Source organism: Pecten maximus, chromosome 5, assembly GCF_902652985.1.
Source record: "Pecten maximus chromosome 5, xPecMax1.1, whole genome shotgun sequence".
NCBI classification, from domain to species: Eukaryota; Metazoa; Mollusca; class Bivalvia; order Pectinida; family Pectinidae; genus Pecten; species Pecten maximus.
In genome coordinates, this window is record NC_047019.1 from 10,768,425 (window position 1) to 10,785,214 (window position 16,790).

Here is a 16,790-nt window from a genome sequence, read left to right on the forward strand (position 1 = left end):
AGGAAAAAAATAATTTGAAAAAATAACAACAAAACAAAAAATTTTCTCAAATATCTTATGCACAGTCCTTGAAATTCATTCTTGATAAAAAAAATTATTTTTAAATTATATCTTTGATTTATTCACTGTGTTATAGCGGACAGCCATGCCTATCTGCCCAGTATAAATGATTTTGGTTTAAATTGAGGTAGTTGATACTATCCTTAATTTGCAAATTTTTTTTTTAAGATTTGGAGGGTCAGTTCATTGCCAGAGCTAAGAAAATGACATTCAACTGTCGTCTGCAGAAATTCTTTGTGAAAGATCTGACTCCAGACACTCTATATCCTAACGTAAGTATAACATATCAGACAATCATGTATATGCATGACCTAAGTATGATTCCAGAAAGTCTATAATACAAAATGGTCATTCTAACTCAGATTTGATAAAAAATTAAACAAATATAAGGAATTCTATATAGATTTTCACTCTGACCTTTGAAAACCTATAAGATCCCATTTTACATCAGGGCCTGTATTCATGAAAACAATCTCAGGCTCAAACATGAAATCTGTGAACAATAGTCATTTTTGAATTTATATAATACACCACCTCATGTAAAAGATTGAAAAAGTCTAAACATTGAAAATGATATCTTAATTGAAGTCTTTTTGAAATTCCATCAAATCATTGAAAAAAAAATTAATGTTAGAATTATCCTCAAAATTATTTGAGCCTAAGCACAAAATGTATCTTTGAGCATTTATATTACGTTTTTTTGTTCTGGTTGGTGCATAGATAAGGTTCACTGTGTTAATCTAGGTCAAACCCAGCTTATGTCATGGTAACTTTATAGTAATATATCTCTCATGTTGATAACTTAATTGTAACTTATACATGTAATTCTATTCACAATTGATATAGGTTGTAGGTTATAATATTCATTTGATAAATTGTAACTTATATTACTGAATATACTTTCAGATCCTCGAGATTGGTACTGATGAAAACCCATTCTTTGACTTGAAGGTACATATTATTCTTTGTATCTCTGAATATTGAATGACTGTTGAGGTATATCCTTCAAGTGATTAGAAATTTGTTTCATAATCTTGTTACTATTTCATTATATTTCATAAATTTTTCCTTCAATTTTTTCAGAACTTATTTCTATACCTTTCAACATCGTATTAATGTCAAGTTCAATCAGAAAAAGAGCGTATGATAGGTCAGTTGGTTAGAGTGAAAGCCACATAACCTCATGTGAAGATCTGAGGTGTGTGGTTTGACGCTCATAACCTCATGTGAAGATCTGAGGTGTGTGGTTTGAGGCTCCATACCAGTGTCGGTTTGTTTCTCAGGAAGTTGAGAAAAGAACTGGTCTGTGGTGTTGTTGTGTCCATGTCCTTGGGCTGTTGTGTCCTTGGGCAAGACACTCTTCCATAATTGCTCTGGATGGCATGCAATCAACCTCCGGTATGTTATTCAGTAAATGAGGTAGTCACCAACTACTACAATGTGACCTTGCCTCAAAATGACTCTGGCTGTTCACAGGCAGATAAACATAGCAAACAAATAAACAATGTATATACTGTACTTGGTTCAAACGCTTATTGTTTACTGTGTGTAATGCTAATGTATAGGGAATCAAAAAGCCACAATACACATATATCTAGCTATTTAATATATAAAAGTACTGATTAATTGTTGTCAATTTGTGCATAATTATGTAAAGATATTAGAATTTCTGATAGACTGTATAAAAGTATTCTGTATAATTCTGCCTTCTTACTATTACTGACATTCGTCATCAGGTTGAACAGTTTAAATCCGACGGCATGACACGGCGGTTGTCACGGCGAAGTACAGAACCTCTCGATTACTATGCTAGGCTACACATTGGTCAGCTCCAGGTGGCATTCATTAACAAGTTTTTCTGGGAAATCACGGTAAGAAGATTTCTCTGAAGAGCAGATAACTGCTATTTTGGACTACTCTATGTTGTTTTTCTCTTCACAGTTTGGCAAAGGATATTGCTGACATGATATACACTGTGTATGAAAAATGTCTTTTTCACCTTTTGTAAGTTTTTTATGGGGTCACCTGAGACAACTTCTTAAGTGACCAATTCTAATTGCCTTTTGTCTATCGTCATGCGTCATCTATCAAGCATCATCTGTCTAAACAATTTACATTGCCAACTTCTTCTGAGAAACCCTGAAGTTATTTCAATAATATTTTCAAAAACCTTCCATGGCCAAAGGTCAACCAAATTTTTTAATTGTATGAAATTTCAAAAATTTTGTTGTCATGACCAAAATAAGGTGGACACAAATACTCTTCATTGATGGAAGGGTCTTAAGGTGCTTTACCAAAAGTGTGAATTTCATGAACCTGGGGTGTCATGTTTGCCCTTGGGGATGACGTAGGCTTTACTAAATTTAATGAAGAGGGAAATCACATTTTTGACTATCATTTACGTGATTCCTATTGGAATTAATTTCAAGATGGCTAACATTATCAGCTTGGTGGAATGCACAAGTTGGCCTTGTCAGACCTCCTGGGCTGATGGGTATAGGGCCAGAAAGGGTAAAACTAACTGAAATTTCAAAAAAAAATCTTCTCAGGACTGGCAATTGTAGAAACAAACACTCTTCATAGATTGAAGGGTGTTTAAAGTTGTTTTACCGAAATTGTGAATTTCATAAACCTGGGGTCTCACATTTCCCCCTGGGGAGGGGGTAAACTTTACTATAGTTTAATATATGAAAATCACAATTAGCAGTTTTGGAAGGCAGTTTTATGTATGCAAATGCTGGCCTGACAGACCCCCAGGGGCTGATGGGTGGGGTCAAAAGGGTCAAATTGACAGAAATATTTCAAAACTCAAGCGACCATAAAGGCCCATGCATGGGCCTTCTGTTTGTGGATATAGGAAAGAGGATTGACATATATGAACTAAAATTATCTTAAAATTGTTTCATCATTGTAGAGGTTTTTTGAGCCACTGAAGAGTCCGGAGCTGTCTGATGTAGCTTATAGGACAAAGGAGTCTGTATCGAAACAGGTAAATAAATGTGGATGGAAATCTGTAAGTCCCCTCTTCAAAAAAACCTTAATATATAATATCAAAAAATGATATATCTCTAAGACACTTTAACACTAGCCCTACACCTCCAAAACCTGGTACATCCTTAAATGACCCTGGCTGATAATAGGACGTTAAAAAAAAAAAAACCCAATATATCTCCAAGAGAAAGTTTTCTGATGCTGACCTAGTACATTTACATATCCCAGCATCCTCTGTAAACATGGCGCTTTGTATTTTACTCGCTCGTTTTGACCTTGACCTTCAGATGATGGAGATAACTCCGGCAACGGTAAGGGTTGCTCTAGTGGTGAAAGCACACATCCCCACCGTGGTGGTACCGCAGCACTCGCAGTCACGTGACCTCTTCTTCGTGAAGTTCGGTAACCTGGAGGTTTGGAATCAGTTTGAGAGGAAAGAAGTTCGAGATTCTGGTATGTCTCAGGAATGGAACCACTTCAGTGCCAAGCTTACCTCTATGCAGATTAGCAAGTAAGTGTTCATTTACTTTTGATACTGATATTTTTATACACCTGTTCACATTTCGAAACTTGTTTGAAGTTTTTTGGAAAGATTCTTCTGTTTGTGAACAGTAAAGACATGTAATGTGTTAATTTATTATTCAAAGTTTTTTCTTTGAATGTTCTCATGGGGTTAAATAAGGACGGTATGGATTCAATTTATGAAAAAAGGTCTTATTTTATCACATTTTTGACATGTACATTTTTTGGGTAATTGTTTGAGTTCAACTCATGATGTTAATTAATTCAGTTGTACTTCAATTACTCCATGTGTATCACAAGACCATTTATTCAACGATAGAAAAAGTGTTTTTTTTAGTAACCTCTGAATTTTAAAATGTGTTTTCATAAAAAATATCAACAAGTCACTTTTATTGGTTCAAGTTTTACACTACTGACTGTGTTACAGTATGATTTTGAATACTTGTCCGAAATATCAGAATTATGATCATAGTTTCACAAAATATTAATAGTACTCAGTATGACTTGTCACACCCCACAAGTTTATGTACATGTTATTGATAAATATCTTTGAATAATATGATTATAAATATTATTTGAAATTCATGTTTTTAAATTAATTTTGATAACACTTAATGAATTGTTGTTTAAGGGGCAAACTTCTGGAGGACAATGCCACGTTTGTAGTTCTCCACCATCTTGTGGAGCCTGTTAATTTCACTGCATCATTCAGCCTCGCTCTAGCTCCATTTGTGGCCGATATCGTTTATGACGTCTCCGGTGAACTCAATCTAGTCAAGGTATTTTAGTATCATTTGGATTGAAACCTTCCCCGGGTTTTCATTTTGGGTTGAAATCTGGAAAAAAGAAAATTTCACTTGTTTTAAAATTCCATCTGTTCATCTGTTTTCATCTCTTACCATGATATTTATGTGACAAGAAACCTTTGCTTGGTAATTATCCACTCTTGTCGTTTTCAGTTTAAAAAAGCTATTTTGCCAAATAAATAAATAATTGTTAAATGTGTCTGCCCCGGCCATTGGCTTAATTATCACAAGATGTTAACTGGTTATTGTCTTTTTAGTTACATTTTCATAGAAATTCTTAAATCTCAAATCTGTTGATGGTAGAAACTCTAATCTATCATTTACTTACACTTTGAAAGGTGTTATTTGAGAGAATTATTTTTTGGATGGAATCTAATTGAAAGGTCAAGGTCAATTATGTTCATAACCTTCAATTTGAATTTTTTTTATAACCCTGCTGGAAGGTCAAGGTATTTACTGCTCTGACAATTTGCATAGCCTTGGAATGTTAGTCATCTTATTTAACCCCGGGATATTTTTCTGCATGCTTAACAATTGTCAGAAACCTAAAGATATATTTTTACTTTCACTATGTGGTCATGACCGAGTATTAACATGACCCTTGCAATGTCAAGGTCTATATTATTTCCATGGTTACAGGTAAATATGCTGGAGACGGACATGAAGTTAGTTATGGATATCATGAAGCAGAACTTCGGAGAGGGAGCCCCGTCAGCTAAACCAGGTAACCTTGATCAACAGAAGATTTCAGGCTCAGTCCAATTTGGTCTGAGCTGAATCAGATATATGGTCATATATCATGAAATGAAAAAAAAAATGTCAAGAAATTAGAAAAAAAACAACATTACTTTAAACATATTATCAAATCGATGAAATTAACATAAATTTCTTGCTCCTCACAGATCTGGCCAAACCTTCCTCAATGAAACCTACCAGTACAATGGACTCTAGTGTGACAGTGATTCAGCATGACCTTGACACGCCCACTACTCCAGAGGTCATGCCTGGGACACCCTACAATGCTGTGGTTACCCTCCAGGGTCTTGTCCTTTGTCTTTATGAGGAAACTAACGGGACTACAAGTAGTATAGAGGTAGCTGTCAGTAGATTTAAAGGTCAAGGGTTACTGGTGAAGGTCAAAGGGTATCTTACAGGATTTACCAGTAAGGTCATAGGTTATCTTAAATAAAGGTCAAAGGTTATCTTACAATTTGTTTTTAAAGATCTAAGGTTAATTACTTTGCAATACCTGCATTGCAAAAGTAAACATACTTTAAGTAATAAAATGGAAAGACTTTCTTGGATTTAATTCCTAGCTACAAAAAATGTGCCACCAGAGTCCTTAGGCCATATAAAATTAATTAGTTGGTTCTCAGGCCAAGTTTTGAAAAAATAGATGAGGGAGGGTGGCATTTTCTTTTACCGTTTTATTAGATAAAATACAGATGCTGGCAATTTTTTTAGAAATTTAGCATTCACATTAAAATGAAATATTTCAATAAATCTTTTGAAGCAACCTCTGTGTTCATCAACGAAATACGAAACATGGCATTCTTTCTGTTTGTCGGGAAACGTCCATGTCACAATCGCAATGGACCCATCCTGTATCGAAGTGTAAATATATAGTTCTGCCATTGTATAAGCTTTTGAAAATCCCACAAGTGTATTCCATAGCATTATTATTGTTGATTATTTCTGAATCTGCATGCTGTGTGTGCAGGGATATGACAGCCATGGTAGGGGTGGAGATAGTCAACCATTTGTATCAACTAGCTAGGTCTCTTTAGCGCTTGTAACTCCTCGCATTTCCTCGTTTACTGAATTTCTATGGGATATAATTCTTACAGAAGAACTTCCTCAGCCGATTTGAAGTAGGGAAGATCAAGGCCAGAGCCAATAGTCATAAAGAGGGCGAGAACAAACTCGACTTCAATCTTTCATTTCACACGATGTCAATTGATGATATGAGACCTAACAACACCCGGGCAGTGAGAAAGTAAGTCCTGTTTGCTTTCTTAGTTAAAGTTGAAGGGGGGTGGGGAAGTGGGACGCTGGGGAAAGGAAGATATGTAATGGGAGGGGGATATAGAGGAGGAAATGGAGGATATAAGATTAAGAAGGGTGATATAGAGTGTTGGAGGGGCATATAGAGTGTGGGAGGGGCATATAGAGTGTGGGAGGGGCATATTGAGTGTTGGAGAGGATATAGAGTGTGGAGGGGCATATTGAGTGTGGGAGGGGCATATAGAGTGTTGGAGGGGCATATTGAGTGTTGGAGAGGATATAGAGTGTGGGAGGGGCATATTGAGTGTGGGATTTGGTTTGGTTTGTTTTTGTTTAACGTCCTATTAACAGCCAGGGTCATTTAAGGACGTGCCAGGTTTAGAGGTGGAGGAAAGCCGGAGTACCCGGAGAAAAACCACCGGCCTACAGTCAGTACCTGGCAACTGCCCCACGTAGGTTTCGAACTCGCAACCCAGAGGTGGAGGGCTAGTGATAAAGTGTCGGGACACCTTAACCACTTGGCCACCGCGGCCCCTTTGAGTGTGGGAGGGGCATATTAAGTGTGGGAGGGGCATATAAAGTGTGGGAGGGGCATATAGAGTGTGGGAGGGACATATTGAGTGTGCGATAGAGTGTGGAAGGGGCATATTGAGTGTTGGAGGGACATATTGAGTGTGGGAGGGACATATTGAGTGTGCAATAGAGTGTGGGAGGGGCATATTGAGTGTTGGAGGGACATATTGAGTGTGGGAGGGACATATTGAGTGTGGGAGGGGCATATAAAGTGTGGGAGGGGCATATAGAGTGTGGGAGGGGCATATTGAGTGTGGGATAGAGTGTGTGAGGGGCATATTGAGTGTTGGAGGGACATATTGAGTGTGGGAGGAGCATATTGAGTGTGGGGGGTATATTGAGTGTGGGAGGGGTATATTGAGTGTGGGAGGGGTATATTGAGTGTGGGAGGGGCATATAGAGTGTGGGAGGGGTATATTGAGTGTGGGAGGGGCATATATAGTATGGGAGGGGCATATAGAATGTGGGAGGGTCATATTGAGTATGGGGGGCATATAGAGTGTAGGAGGGGCATATTGAATGTGGGAGGGGAGGGTAATTGAGGTTATAAATTGGGAGGATGTAGGGTTGGGAAGGTAGGGTTTAGAATGCTAAAGATTGTATTTTATCAACCAGTTATACACTTATACTGTTAATCATACTCTTACTGTTTTCAGTGTATTTTACTGTACCAGAGAGGAAGTTGTCACGGACGATGACCACAAGCCACTACCTATGATATCTGTGATATACAAGACTGCACATGATGGAAGTCAGGAAGGTGAGTTGACCATTGGTCAGTCAGACAGGTGAGTATGACCATTGGTCAGTCAGAGAGGTGAGTATGACCATTGGTCAATCAGGAAGGTGAATGTGACCACAGGAAGATGAGCTTTTGCCTGGCAGTCTGTAGATGATTATGACACTTGGTTAGTAAGAGATAGGTGTGTCTGACCATGCATTTGATCAGTCAGGAAGGTGAGTGACCATTGGGCAGTCTAGGAGATTAAGGTGTGTCTAACCATGCATTGGTCAGTCAGGAAGGTGAGTGACCATTGGGCAGTCTGGGAGATTAAAGTGTATCTGACTTAATGCATTGGTCAGTCAGGAAGGTGAGTGACAGTTGGGCAGTCTGGAAGGTGAGTGACCATGGGGCAGTCTGGGAGATTAAGGTGTATATAACTTAATGCGTTGGTCAGTCAGGAAGGTGAGTGACTATTGGAGAGACTATTTTTTTCTCATTTTGTCAAATGCTACACTTGACCACTCAACCACTTGAAAGAGCTCAAGGGGTTGGGATTATATCTATGAGAGCCAATACTGCATGCTGACTTTTTTTTTTTTTCTCTTACAGCGGACATACGTATGGAAAAAGTCACTCTAAACTTGAATGTTCCATTCCTGCTACGTTTGCAAGAATTCTATGCTGTTTCCATGGGAACTACTTCAGACTTACCTCCTCCGCCTTTACCTGGTGACCTTGACACTGATGGAAGTCATGTTGATTCCCCTGACCTACCCGCCCCCGTCACTCCTCTCAAGGTCTTCTGTACTATTAAGGAGCCAGAGATCGTTTTGTTTGCCGACCCTAGTCTCGAGGACAGTCGTATAGTTGTCCTCAAGGTCAGTGGTATATAATTCAGAAGAGCATATTTAACGAAAATTCTCCCAGGTTTAGATATTTATATGTTCTCTGGTCTCGTGACAAAATAAATGGATACAAATTTATTGTTGTTGAATTTCTGTACGCCTGCCAGGGTAATGTCAGATTTTAAATAAGCATTGTGGTATAATGAGTATATTTTTTTCTTTACTCAGTGTTGTCTACAATGTTTTTTATTAACTTGATCTCATATATAGACACACCTGGAAGACAATTTGACAATTTTTCATAGGGATCCAAAGGTTGACCTAAATTTGTTGTACATATTTTATTGATGTAAGATACTAATACAATTAATAACCTGCTACTAATGCTGATACATGGTTTTATTAACCCGAGAAAAAACGTTGACTAAGGAAATATCTGGAATCATGTGACAGGATTTTAGCTAATCAGAAAATGTGAAAAATTTCAATTTATAAATAGTAATTAAAAGTGTTGAATTAAATGGTTAACATTAATCAAAGAAGAAATAAATAATCAAATTTTAAAAATCATTAGAAATAGTTCATTATATTTCAATTCAGTGTTAAATCAAAATAATTTGACTCACTTGACTTTTTTTTTAGGCTGATATTGAAGTGGACATGGTGAACAATGAAAAAACACAGAAGCTTGTATCCAAAGTAAAAGATCTTAAGATGTATTCAGCCCAATATTCAACTCAACATGCCGTCAGCAGCTGGGTAAATATATGGCCTGACAGAAATCAGACAAATTTATCTCCCCTTCACAAAAGTACTTGTATAAACATTTCATCCTGTAGTTTTAGTCGTTTTAATTTGGGACATTCTAATTGTGGTGTTTTATGGTCTGTGCTTTGCAAAACTAATTCTAGGAGTCATTGTCAACCTATCTACGAGGACCAAACCATTCGGAACTCCATGGGGAATCAACTATATTGCTTATTTCTATGATAAATCCCGATAGGTACAGGTGCAGGATGGGACCAGATAAGTTCAGTGACCAACACAACATATCTCTTTCCACGAAGATTTTTGGTTTGTTTGGTTTGTTTTTGTTTAACATCCTATTAACAGCCAGGGTCATTTAAGGATGTGCCAGGTTTTGGAGGTGGAGGAAAGCCGGAGTACCCAGAGAAAAACCGCGGCCTACGGTCAGTACCTGGCAACTGCCCCACGAAGGTTTCAAACTCGCAACCCAGAGGTGGAGGGCTAGTGTTAAAGTGTCGGGACACCTTAACCACTCGGCCACCGCATGTAGTCAATGTTATTAATACTTCATGTATTATTAGACTGTCTGTCAATAATTAAGTGGGTCATTCATTTGTTATAGGTGATACAGCCTTGTGATCTGACTTTTGAGAGGACGTACAACATTTTAGAAAACCATGTTGATATGTCGGCTCATATTACGGAGCTGATATTGTGTACGTCTCCAAGTGTCCTCCATTTTGCCTTTGATGTGTTGGCCTTGATGGGAGGCAAAGATTCTGAGGTAAAATCTCTATTAACTCTAACCTGTATAATGTTTATTATTTATAGATTAAATAGTCTTTTGCACAAATCTTTCACTATTTGTCATGAATAGACAATTACTTGATTATTTTAAAAGAATTAGGAATTACTGATAACAGCGGATGTAAGTTCAAGATTCAGTATAAGTGTACTTAAAAGTTTAATGTAGCAAAGGTGTTTTTCAAAAAATTTGAATTATTGAGATAACACTTACTGATGAGTTGTCTTTATTTAATGTCATTTTAATGCTAATATGGATTATTGAACCATGATGATTTGTTACCAGGAGATTAGTTATATTTTGTGATGCTGAAACAGTCCAGGTAACCACAATAACATTACAATACAATATTGTTGTTGTCTCCTGTTTTATCACCTCGGAGCAAATGAATGAAAATTTACCAGATCATGCACAGAGGCTGATGGTTAAATTCAATTCCAAAATAGCAATAGAATTGTTTTTGCTTTCATTCAGACACCAGAAGACCAAGCCACCACATCACAGACGGAGGATTATAGGAACCTTTGGGGTGTTAAGGCAACATCTGCTGAGAAATGGCTAAACAAGATAGGTTAGTCCCTTGACCGTATATTCCAGTCACCTTTGAATTCTCCTGGGGTGTCTAAGTTCTAAAGGAAGAGTCTATTAGACCTATAGGGGAGGGGGGAGTTATTGTGTAAATGAAAACAATACCCTATTGTTATTTTGAATCAATAATAATGACTCTTTGTTGGAGATGTAGCACATAAATTTAACTGTATAATGTATTTGTTTATTGAATGACTTTTCTTAAAGCATTCAGAACTTAAACAAATCTTATTCAATAGAAGTTAGAATTTTCTTGATGTTTTTGAGAATAGCTCTGAGGTTATCTACATCAACAAGCTAGAAGACAAACTTTTTCCTTAAATATACACTGAATGGACGTTGGCTCTTTAGGGATATCCCCACTTTTATAAATGTGAAATTGTTTGTTTGGACGTTTCTAGACAACAGTGGTAACAGTTCCATGAACCCGTTGATACCTCAGATGTCTCCGTCAGAGAGCCTCCATTTGGAAATCGAACAGATACATGCATACTTCCAAGTGCGTAACCTTGACCACCAGGTGAACCTTCTTCACATAAGATCATCGTTGGACTGTAAACTCCATGACTGGAACAAACAGGTAAATTGAACTCTAAGAGTTAACATTTGTATGCCTGTCTAAATTTGATGGGAGTAATATGGTATTGTCTGATCTTCATAAACTTTTCTGCTGATCTCTTTGTGATACAAATACATGTGGTTGTATTTTCTGAGAGGTGTTTTGACAAATCTTCTGTAATTCGCGCCTTCCAATTTGCTTTTAAATAAGGAAATATTGTGCACGAGTATATCAATATTCTTACCCTGTACATAATACTAGTGTCATAGATGTAGCCTCTCTTTGAGAAAAAGTGACAATTGATAAACATGATTTTTTTCCCCTTTATTAATATAATACTTTAATACTCTTTTATATTGGAGGTATAACACAGAGTACTGGTAATTTCTACCTTAAATCAATTAATTATGATTTGTGCATCATCAGAATTAAGTTCTCCTAAATATTAAGTATTTTGAATGGAGAAACGGATGATGAGGGAGCTATAGATTGGAGTATGGCCAGTAAAAAAAATCATGAGTTATCTCCCTTAGATCCCTTTGAGGTTTCTCCAAATTTTGACATACTGGTAAGTATTTTTCATTGCTTTTGCATTTGGGACATACTTAATGGTCAAATCATCTCTATATAGAATATGACACTTCATTTTGTCCATACTTATATTGTCCGAGTGGTCTGCTAGTATGTTCATTTTAATCCACGATAAGCGGAAATGTAAATATCTCTAAAGTCTGACCTTAATATACCATTCTCTGATTTGTAGTTCCACATGAATGCAGAAATGAAGCTACAAGTGGACTATTTTAATGAGAAGCTCAGTGTGTGGGAACCGCTGGTGGAACCAGTGTCCGAGAAGGAAGGCATCTACCGACCTTGGGAGGTGGTCATCAAGGTCAGTCGATATGACCTTTACATTAACCGGCAAATATTTCACCTGTTATGAAGTAGTGTCTGTTCTATAAATAGTTGGGAGGTTAAACGATAACACTTCCTGGAACAGTCATTTTAAGGTATATTAATTATACAACAGATTATACTCTATTGAATAATACTGGTTGATAAAACTGAGTCGGACCCAAATTGGTAAGTGAAGTACATATTTAACAACATTGTCAATAATTAATCAAGCTATCTTATGACCTTTGACCTTTATCACCATAACCTATTGAGCGTTGATTTTAGTTATTTAGAGTGCAAAGCTTCACTATGACCTTTGACCTTTATCAAAATTATCTTTTGTGTTATAGAAGATAAGAGGGTGGATCTCGAGCTTCAAAATGAACGTACTAATTGTATTTCATTAAGATTGCAGAGTTTCACTATGACCTTTGACCTTTATCAAAATGACCTGTGGGTTATAAACAATTAGAGGGTGGATCTTGAGCTTCACAATGACCTTTATCATTTTGTCCTTGTGTATTATGGAGGATTCGAGGTCACAACTTCTTTATGACCTTCGATCTATAGAAATCTGGTCTATAATAGGATACAGATCGAATTCCACCATGACCTTGTGTATTACTTGACATGTATCATCATAACCTTAATACATTGTAGGTGATTAGAGGGCGGAGCTACCCTATGACCTTTAACTACGTTCAGGAGGGATTTAACATGGAGGAGTGTCTCCGTAATGACGTACAGCAGTTGCTTCACAACAGTCGTCGTCGTTCGAGCAGCTCCGAGTCAGAAACTGACGAGTCGACCGAAATGACTGTTCTCAGACCAAAGTTGCCACGAAAGCGGTCCCGAATTGCTAGTGACAAGAGTTATGGTATTTCATTATTTCTTAATCTTTCCATTGTAAAATTGATTTCAGAAGTACAGAGCAACCCGCTTATTTGCATAGCCCTTTTTCCATGACAAAATATGCAAATAACCGGAGTATTCGTATAGGCGGAGTTGGGTTTTGGCCCCTCTTATACACTATGTAGATCGTCAGGTAGGTACTCAAAACGGGCACTATATGATTGTTTACGTTATTTGCATTAAAAATATAATAAAAAAACATTATTTAAAATATAAGAGTAAATACGAAATAAATGGGTTGTTATTCTTTGTAAATGTACAAATATTTGCATATACTTCATCGTTTTCTACTTGTCACTCCCGAGTCTGTGGGTCCGATATCGGTCATATAGTACGCGTGGGATGGCACTACGATGTACAATGTGATCGTTTCAATTAACATTCATTATCGTCTCAAATGCGTTTTGTTCCTGCTATGAGTATATTAGTTGTTTGATCATAGATGATGAACTGCTTAAGCAATAGACTGTCTTAAATGACCGTGAGATGTGTATTGTCGTTAGGGTTTGTTTTGGAAAATGGCGCACACACACAAAGAGTTGTCGTTCATTATACATATGCCCCCACAATGCAACGCGCCTAGTAAACAATCATGGCGATCGCAACCTGCCTCAGTGAGTTTTCAAGTGCACAGAACACAGGTTTGGATCGATGCTATAATAAATAAACAAATCTCATCAAAAGATGAGGCATATAAATATTTTATTCAGTAATTTTTCTTCACAATGCTACTGATATGGTCTGGATAATAACTAAATGTCGATATCGATGCATCGACCATAACCTGTTTTGACGAAGTGGGATAACGTTGTACATCATGTCGAATCAATGTGTAAGCTAAAAAACTTTTCTTAAAACTTTTATTACGGGAAAATCACAAAAATACCCTGAAATCAATTAAAATTTTTCGATTTTTTAAAATTTTTATATGCATATAAGCGGGAGTCAGTGTTTTAGTCGATGCAAATACACGGGATTAAAATACAAAGATAAAGAAGAAAAAAATCGGGACCTGAGAATTTTATGCAAATAAGCGGGATATTCAAATAACCGATATGCAAATAAGTGGGCTCCTCTGTATATAAAATATCTAATAGATCAGAAAGATTTTGCATAATTTTTGTGATTAAATTCTGATGACATAAGTTATTATAACTATTTGATAAGATAATGATATATATAAATGGTTTTCTTAATATTTTGTATTTTATTGTTGATGAAAATTAATTATGTTGGTTAATTGATGAAGATTATATGAAAATTAATTATGTAACTAAATTAATGAAGACTAATATGCTCTTCCCTTTCACTGCATGACTTCTTAATTCATAACAAGTTAATGCAGTGTGCTAATGATTGACTCGTCTTAAAACCTAACTAACATCACTAATAACAATCTCTAGATGCTATATTTAGATATTAAAATGTCTTCCTCTCATTACCAAGTTTCATACCTTTACGAAACCTGTCTCATGGAAGCAGATGTAGACCTATAATCACGGAAGCTCAGTGGAGTTCACGCAGACCCACATAGTAAAATAAAATATCGTTCATGCTGTTGTACAGAAATATACAAAAATTAAAATCATGGTTTGTGAAGTTGTACATAATTTCAAAAATTAATTATAAGCGTTGATGTCATTTTTAGCTCACCTGCCCGAAGGGCAAGTGAGCTTATGCCGTGGCGCGGCGTCCGTCGTCCGTCCGTCGTCCGTCCGGCCGTCCGGCCGTCCGTCCGGCGTCAACTTTCCATTCAAGCAACTTCTTCTCAATAACCAAAAGGCCTAGAGACCTAATATTGGGCCTGTAGCATGCTGGGGTGAAGGGCTACCAAGTTTGTTCAAATGAATAACGTTGACCTTCATTCAAGGTCACAGGGGTCAAAAAGGCTAAAATCTTTAAACAACTTCTTCTCAATAACCAAGAGTCTCAGGGAGTTGATATTGGGTCTGTAGCATGCTGGGGTAAAGGGCTACCAAGTTTGTTCAAATGAATGACCTTGACTTTCATTCAAGGTCACAGGAGTCAAATATGCTAAAAAAAAATTAGACGACTTCTTCTAAATAGCCAAAAGACCCAGGGAGTTGATATTGGGTCTGTAGCATGCTGGGGTGAAGGGCTACCAAGTTTGTTCAAATGAATGACCTTGACTTTCATTCAAGGTCACAGGAGTCAAAAAGGCTAAAATCTTTAAACGACTTCTTCTCAATAACCAAGAGTCCCAGGGACTTGATATTGGGTCTGTAGCATGCTGGGGTGAAGGGCTACCAAGTTTGTTCAAATGAATGACCTTGACCTTCATTCAAGGTCACAGGAGTCAAAAAGGCTAAAATCTTTAAACGACTTCTTCTCAATAACCAAGAGTCCCAGGGACTTGATATTGGGTCTGTAGCATGCTGGGGTGAAGGGCTACCAAGTTTGTTCAAAGGAATGACCTTGACCTTCATTCAAGGTCACAGGAGTCAAAAAGGCTAAAATCTTTAAACGACTTCTTCTCAATAACCAAGAGTCCCAGGGAGTTGGTATTGGGTCTGTAGCATGCTCGGGTGAAGGGCTACCAAGTTTGTTCAAATGAATGACCTTGACTTTCATTCAAGGTCACAGGGATCAAAAAGGCTAAAATCTTTAAACGACTTCTTCTCAATAACCAAGAGTCCCAGGGAGTTGATATTGGGTCTGTAGCATGCTGGGGTGAAGGGCTACCTAGTTTGTTCAAATGAATGGCCTTGACCTTCATTCAAGGTCACAGGGGCCAAAAAGGCTAAAATCTTTAAACGACTTCTTCTCGATAACCAACAGTCCCAGAGACCTAATATTTGGCCTGTAGCATGCTGGGGTAAAGGGCTACTAAGTTTGTTCAAATGAATGACCTTGACTTTCATTCAAGGTCACAGGAGTCAAAAAGGCTAAAATCTTTAAACGACTTCTTCTCAATAACCAAGAGTCCCAGAGACCTAATATTTGGCCTGTAGCATGCTGGGGTGAAGGGCTACCAAGTTTGTTCAAATGAATGACCTTGACTTTCATTCAAGGTCACAGGAGTCAAAAAGGCTAAAATCTTTAAACGACTTCTTCTCAATAACCAAGAGTCTCAGGGAGTTGATATTGGGTCTGTAGCATGCTGGGGTAAAGGGCTACCAAGTTTGTTCAAATGAATGACCTTGACCTTCATTCAAGGTCACAGGGGTCAAAAAGGCTAAAATCTTTAAACAACTTCTTCTCAATAACCAAGAGTCCCAGGGAGTTGATATTGGGTCTGTAGCATGCTGGAGTGAAGGGCTACCAAGTTTGTTCAAATGAATGACCTTGACCTTCATTCAAGGTCACAGGGGCCAAAAAGGCTAAAATCTTTAAACGACTTCTTTTCGATAACCAACAGTCCCAGAGACCTAATATTTGGCCTGTAGCATGCTGGGGTGAAGGGCTACCAAGTTTGTTCAAATGAATGACCTTGACTTTCATTCAAAGTCACACGGGTCAAAAGGCTAAAATCTTTAAACGACTTCTTCTCAATAACCAAGAGTCCCAGGGAGTTGATATTGGGACTGTAGCATGCTGCGGTAAAGGGCTACCAAGTTTGTTCAAATGAATGTCCTTGACTCACATTCAAGGTCACGTCGATCAAGTATGCTTAAATCTTTAAATGACTTTTAGTGAAAAGCCAAAGTGCAGAGAGACATTATATTGGTCCTGTAGCATGCTTTCAAATAACTGCAGGATCCATATATGAAAAGATCACTGCATTACAGGTGAGCGA

The 16,790-nt window shown here is 37.4% G+C and overlaps 1 protein-coding gene across 1 annotated transcript; it reads left to right on the forward strand.

Moving 5' to 3' along the window:
• The first annotated feature begins 241 nt into the window (after positions 1-241).
• On the forward strand, positions 242-14,529 carry LOC117326764 (vacuolar protein sorting-associated protein 13C-like). The gene is made up of 18 exons (XM_033883482.1): positions 242-332; positions 967-1,011; positions 1,797-1,931; positions 2,975-3,049; positions 3,339-3,562; positions 4,205-4,352; positions 5,019-5,103; positions 5,282-5,472; positions 6,227-6,375; positions 7,613-7,716; positions 8,290-8,558; positions 9,168-9,284; positions 9,895-10,056; positions 10,552-10,648; positions 11,067-11,245; positions 11,988-12,116; positions 12,782-12,998; positions 14,480-14,529. Exons 1-18 carry the CDS (start codon positions 264-266, stop codon positions 14,527-14,529), a joined length of 2,445 nt encoding a protein of 814 aa, XP_033739373.1. The 5' UTR covers positions 242-263.
• Positions 14,530-16,790: the final 2,261 nt, after the last annotated feature.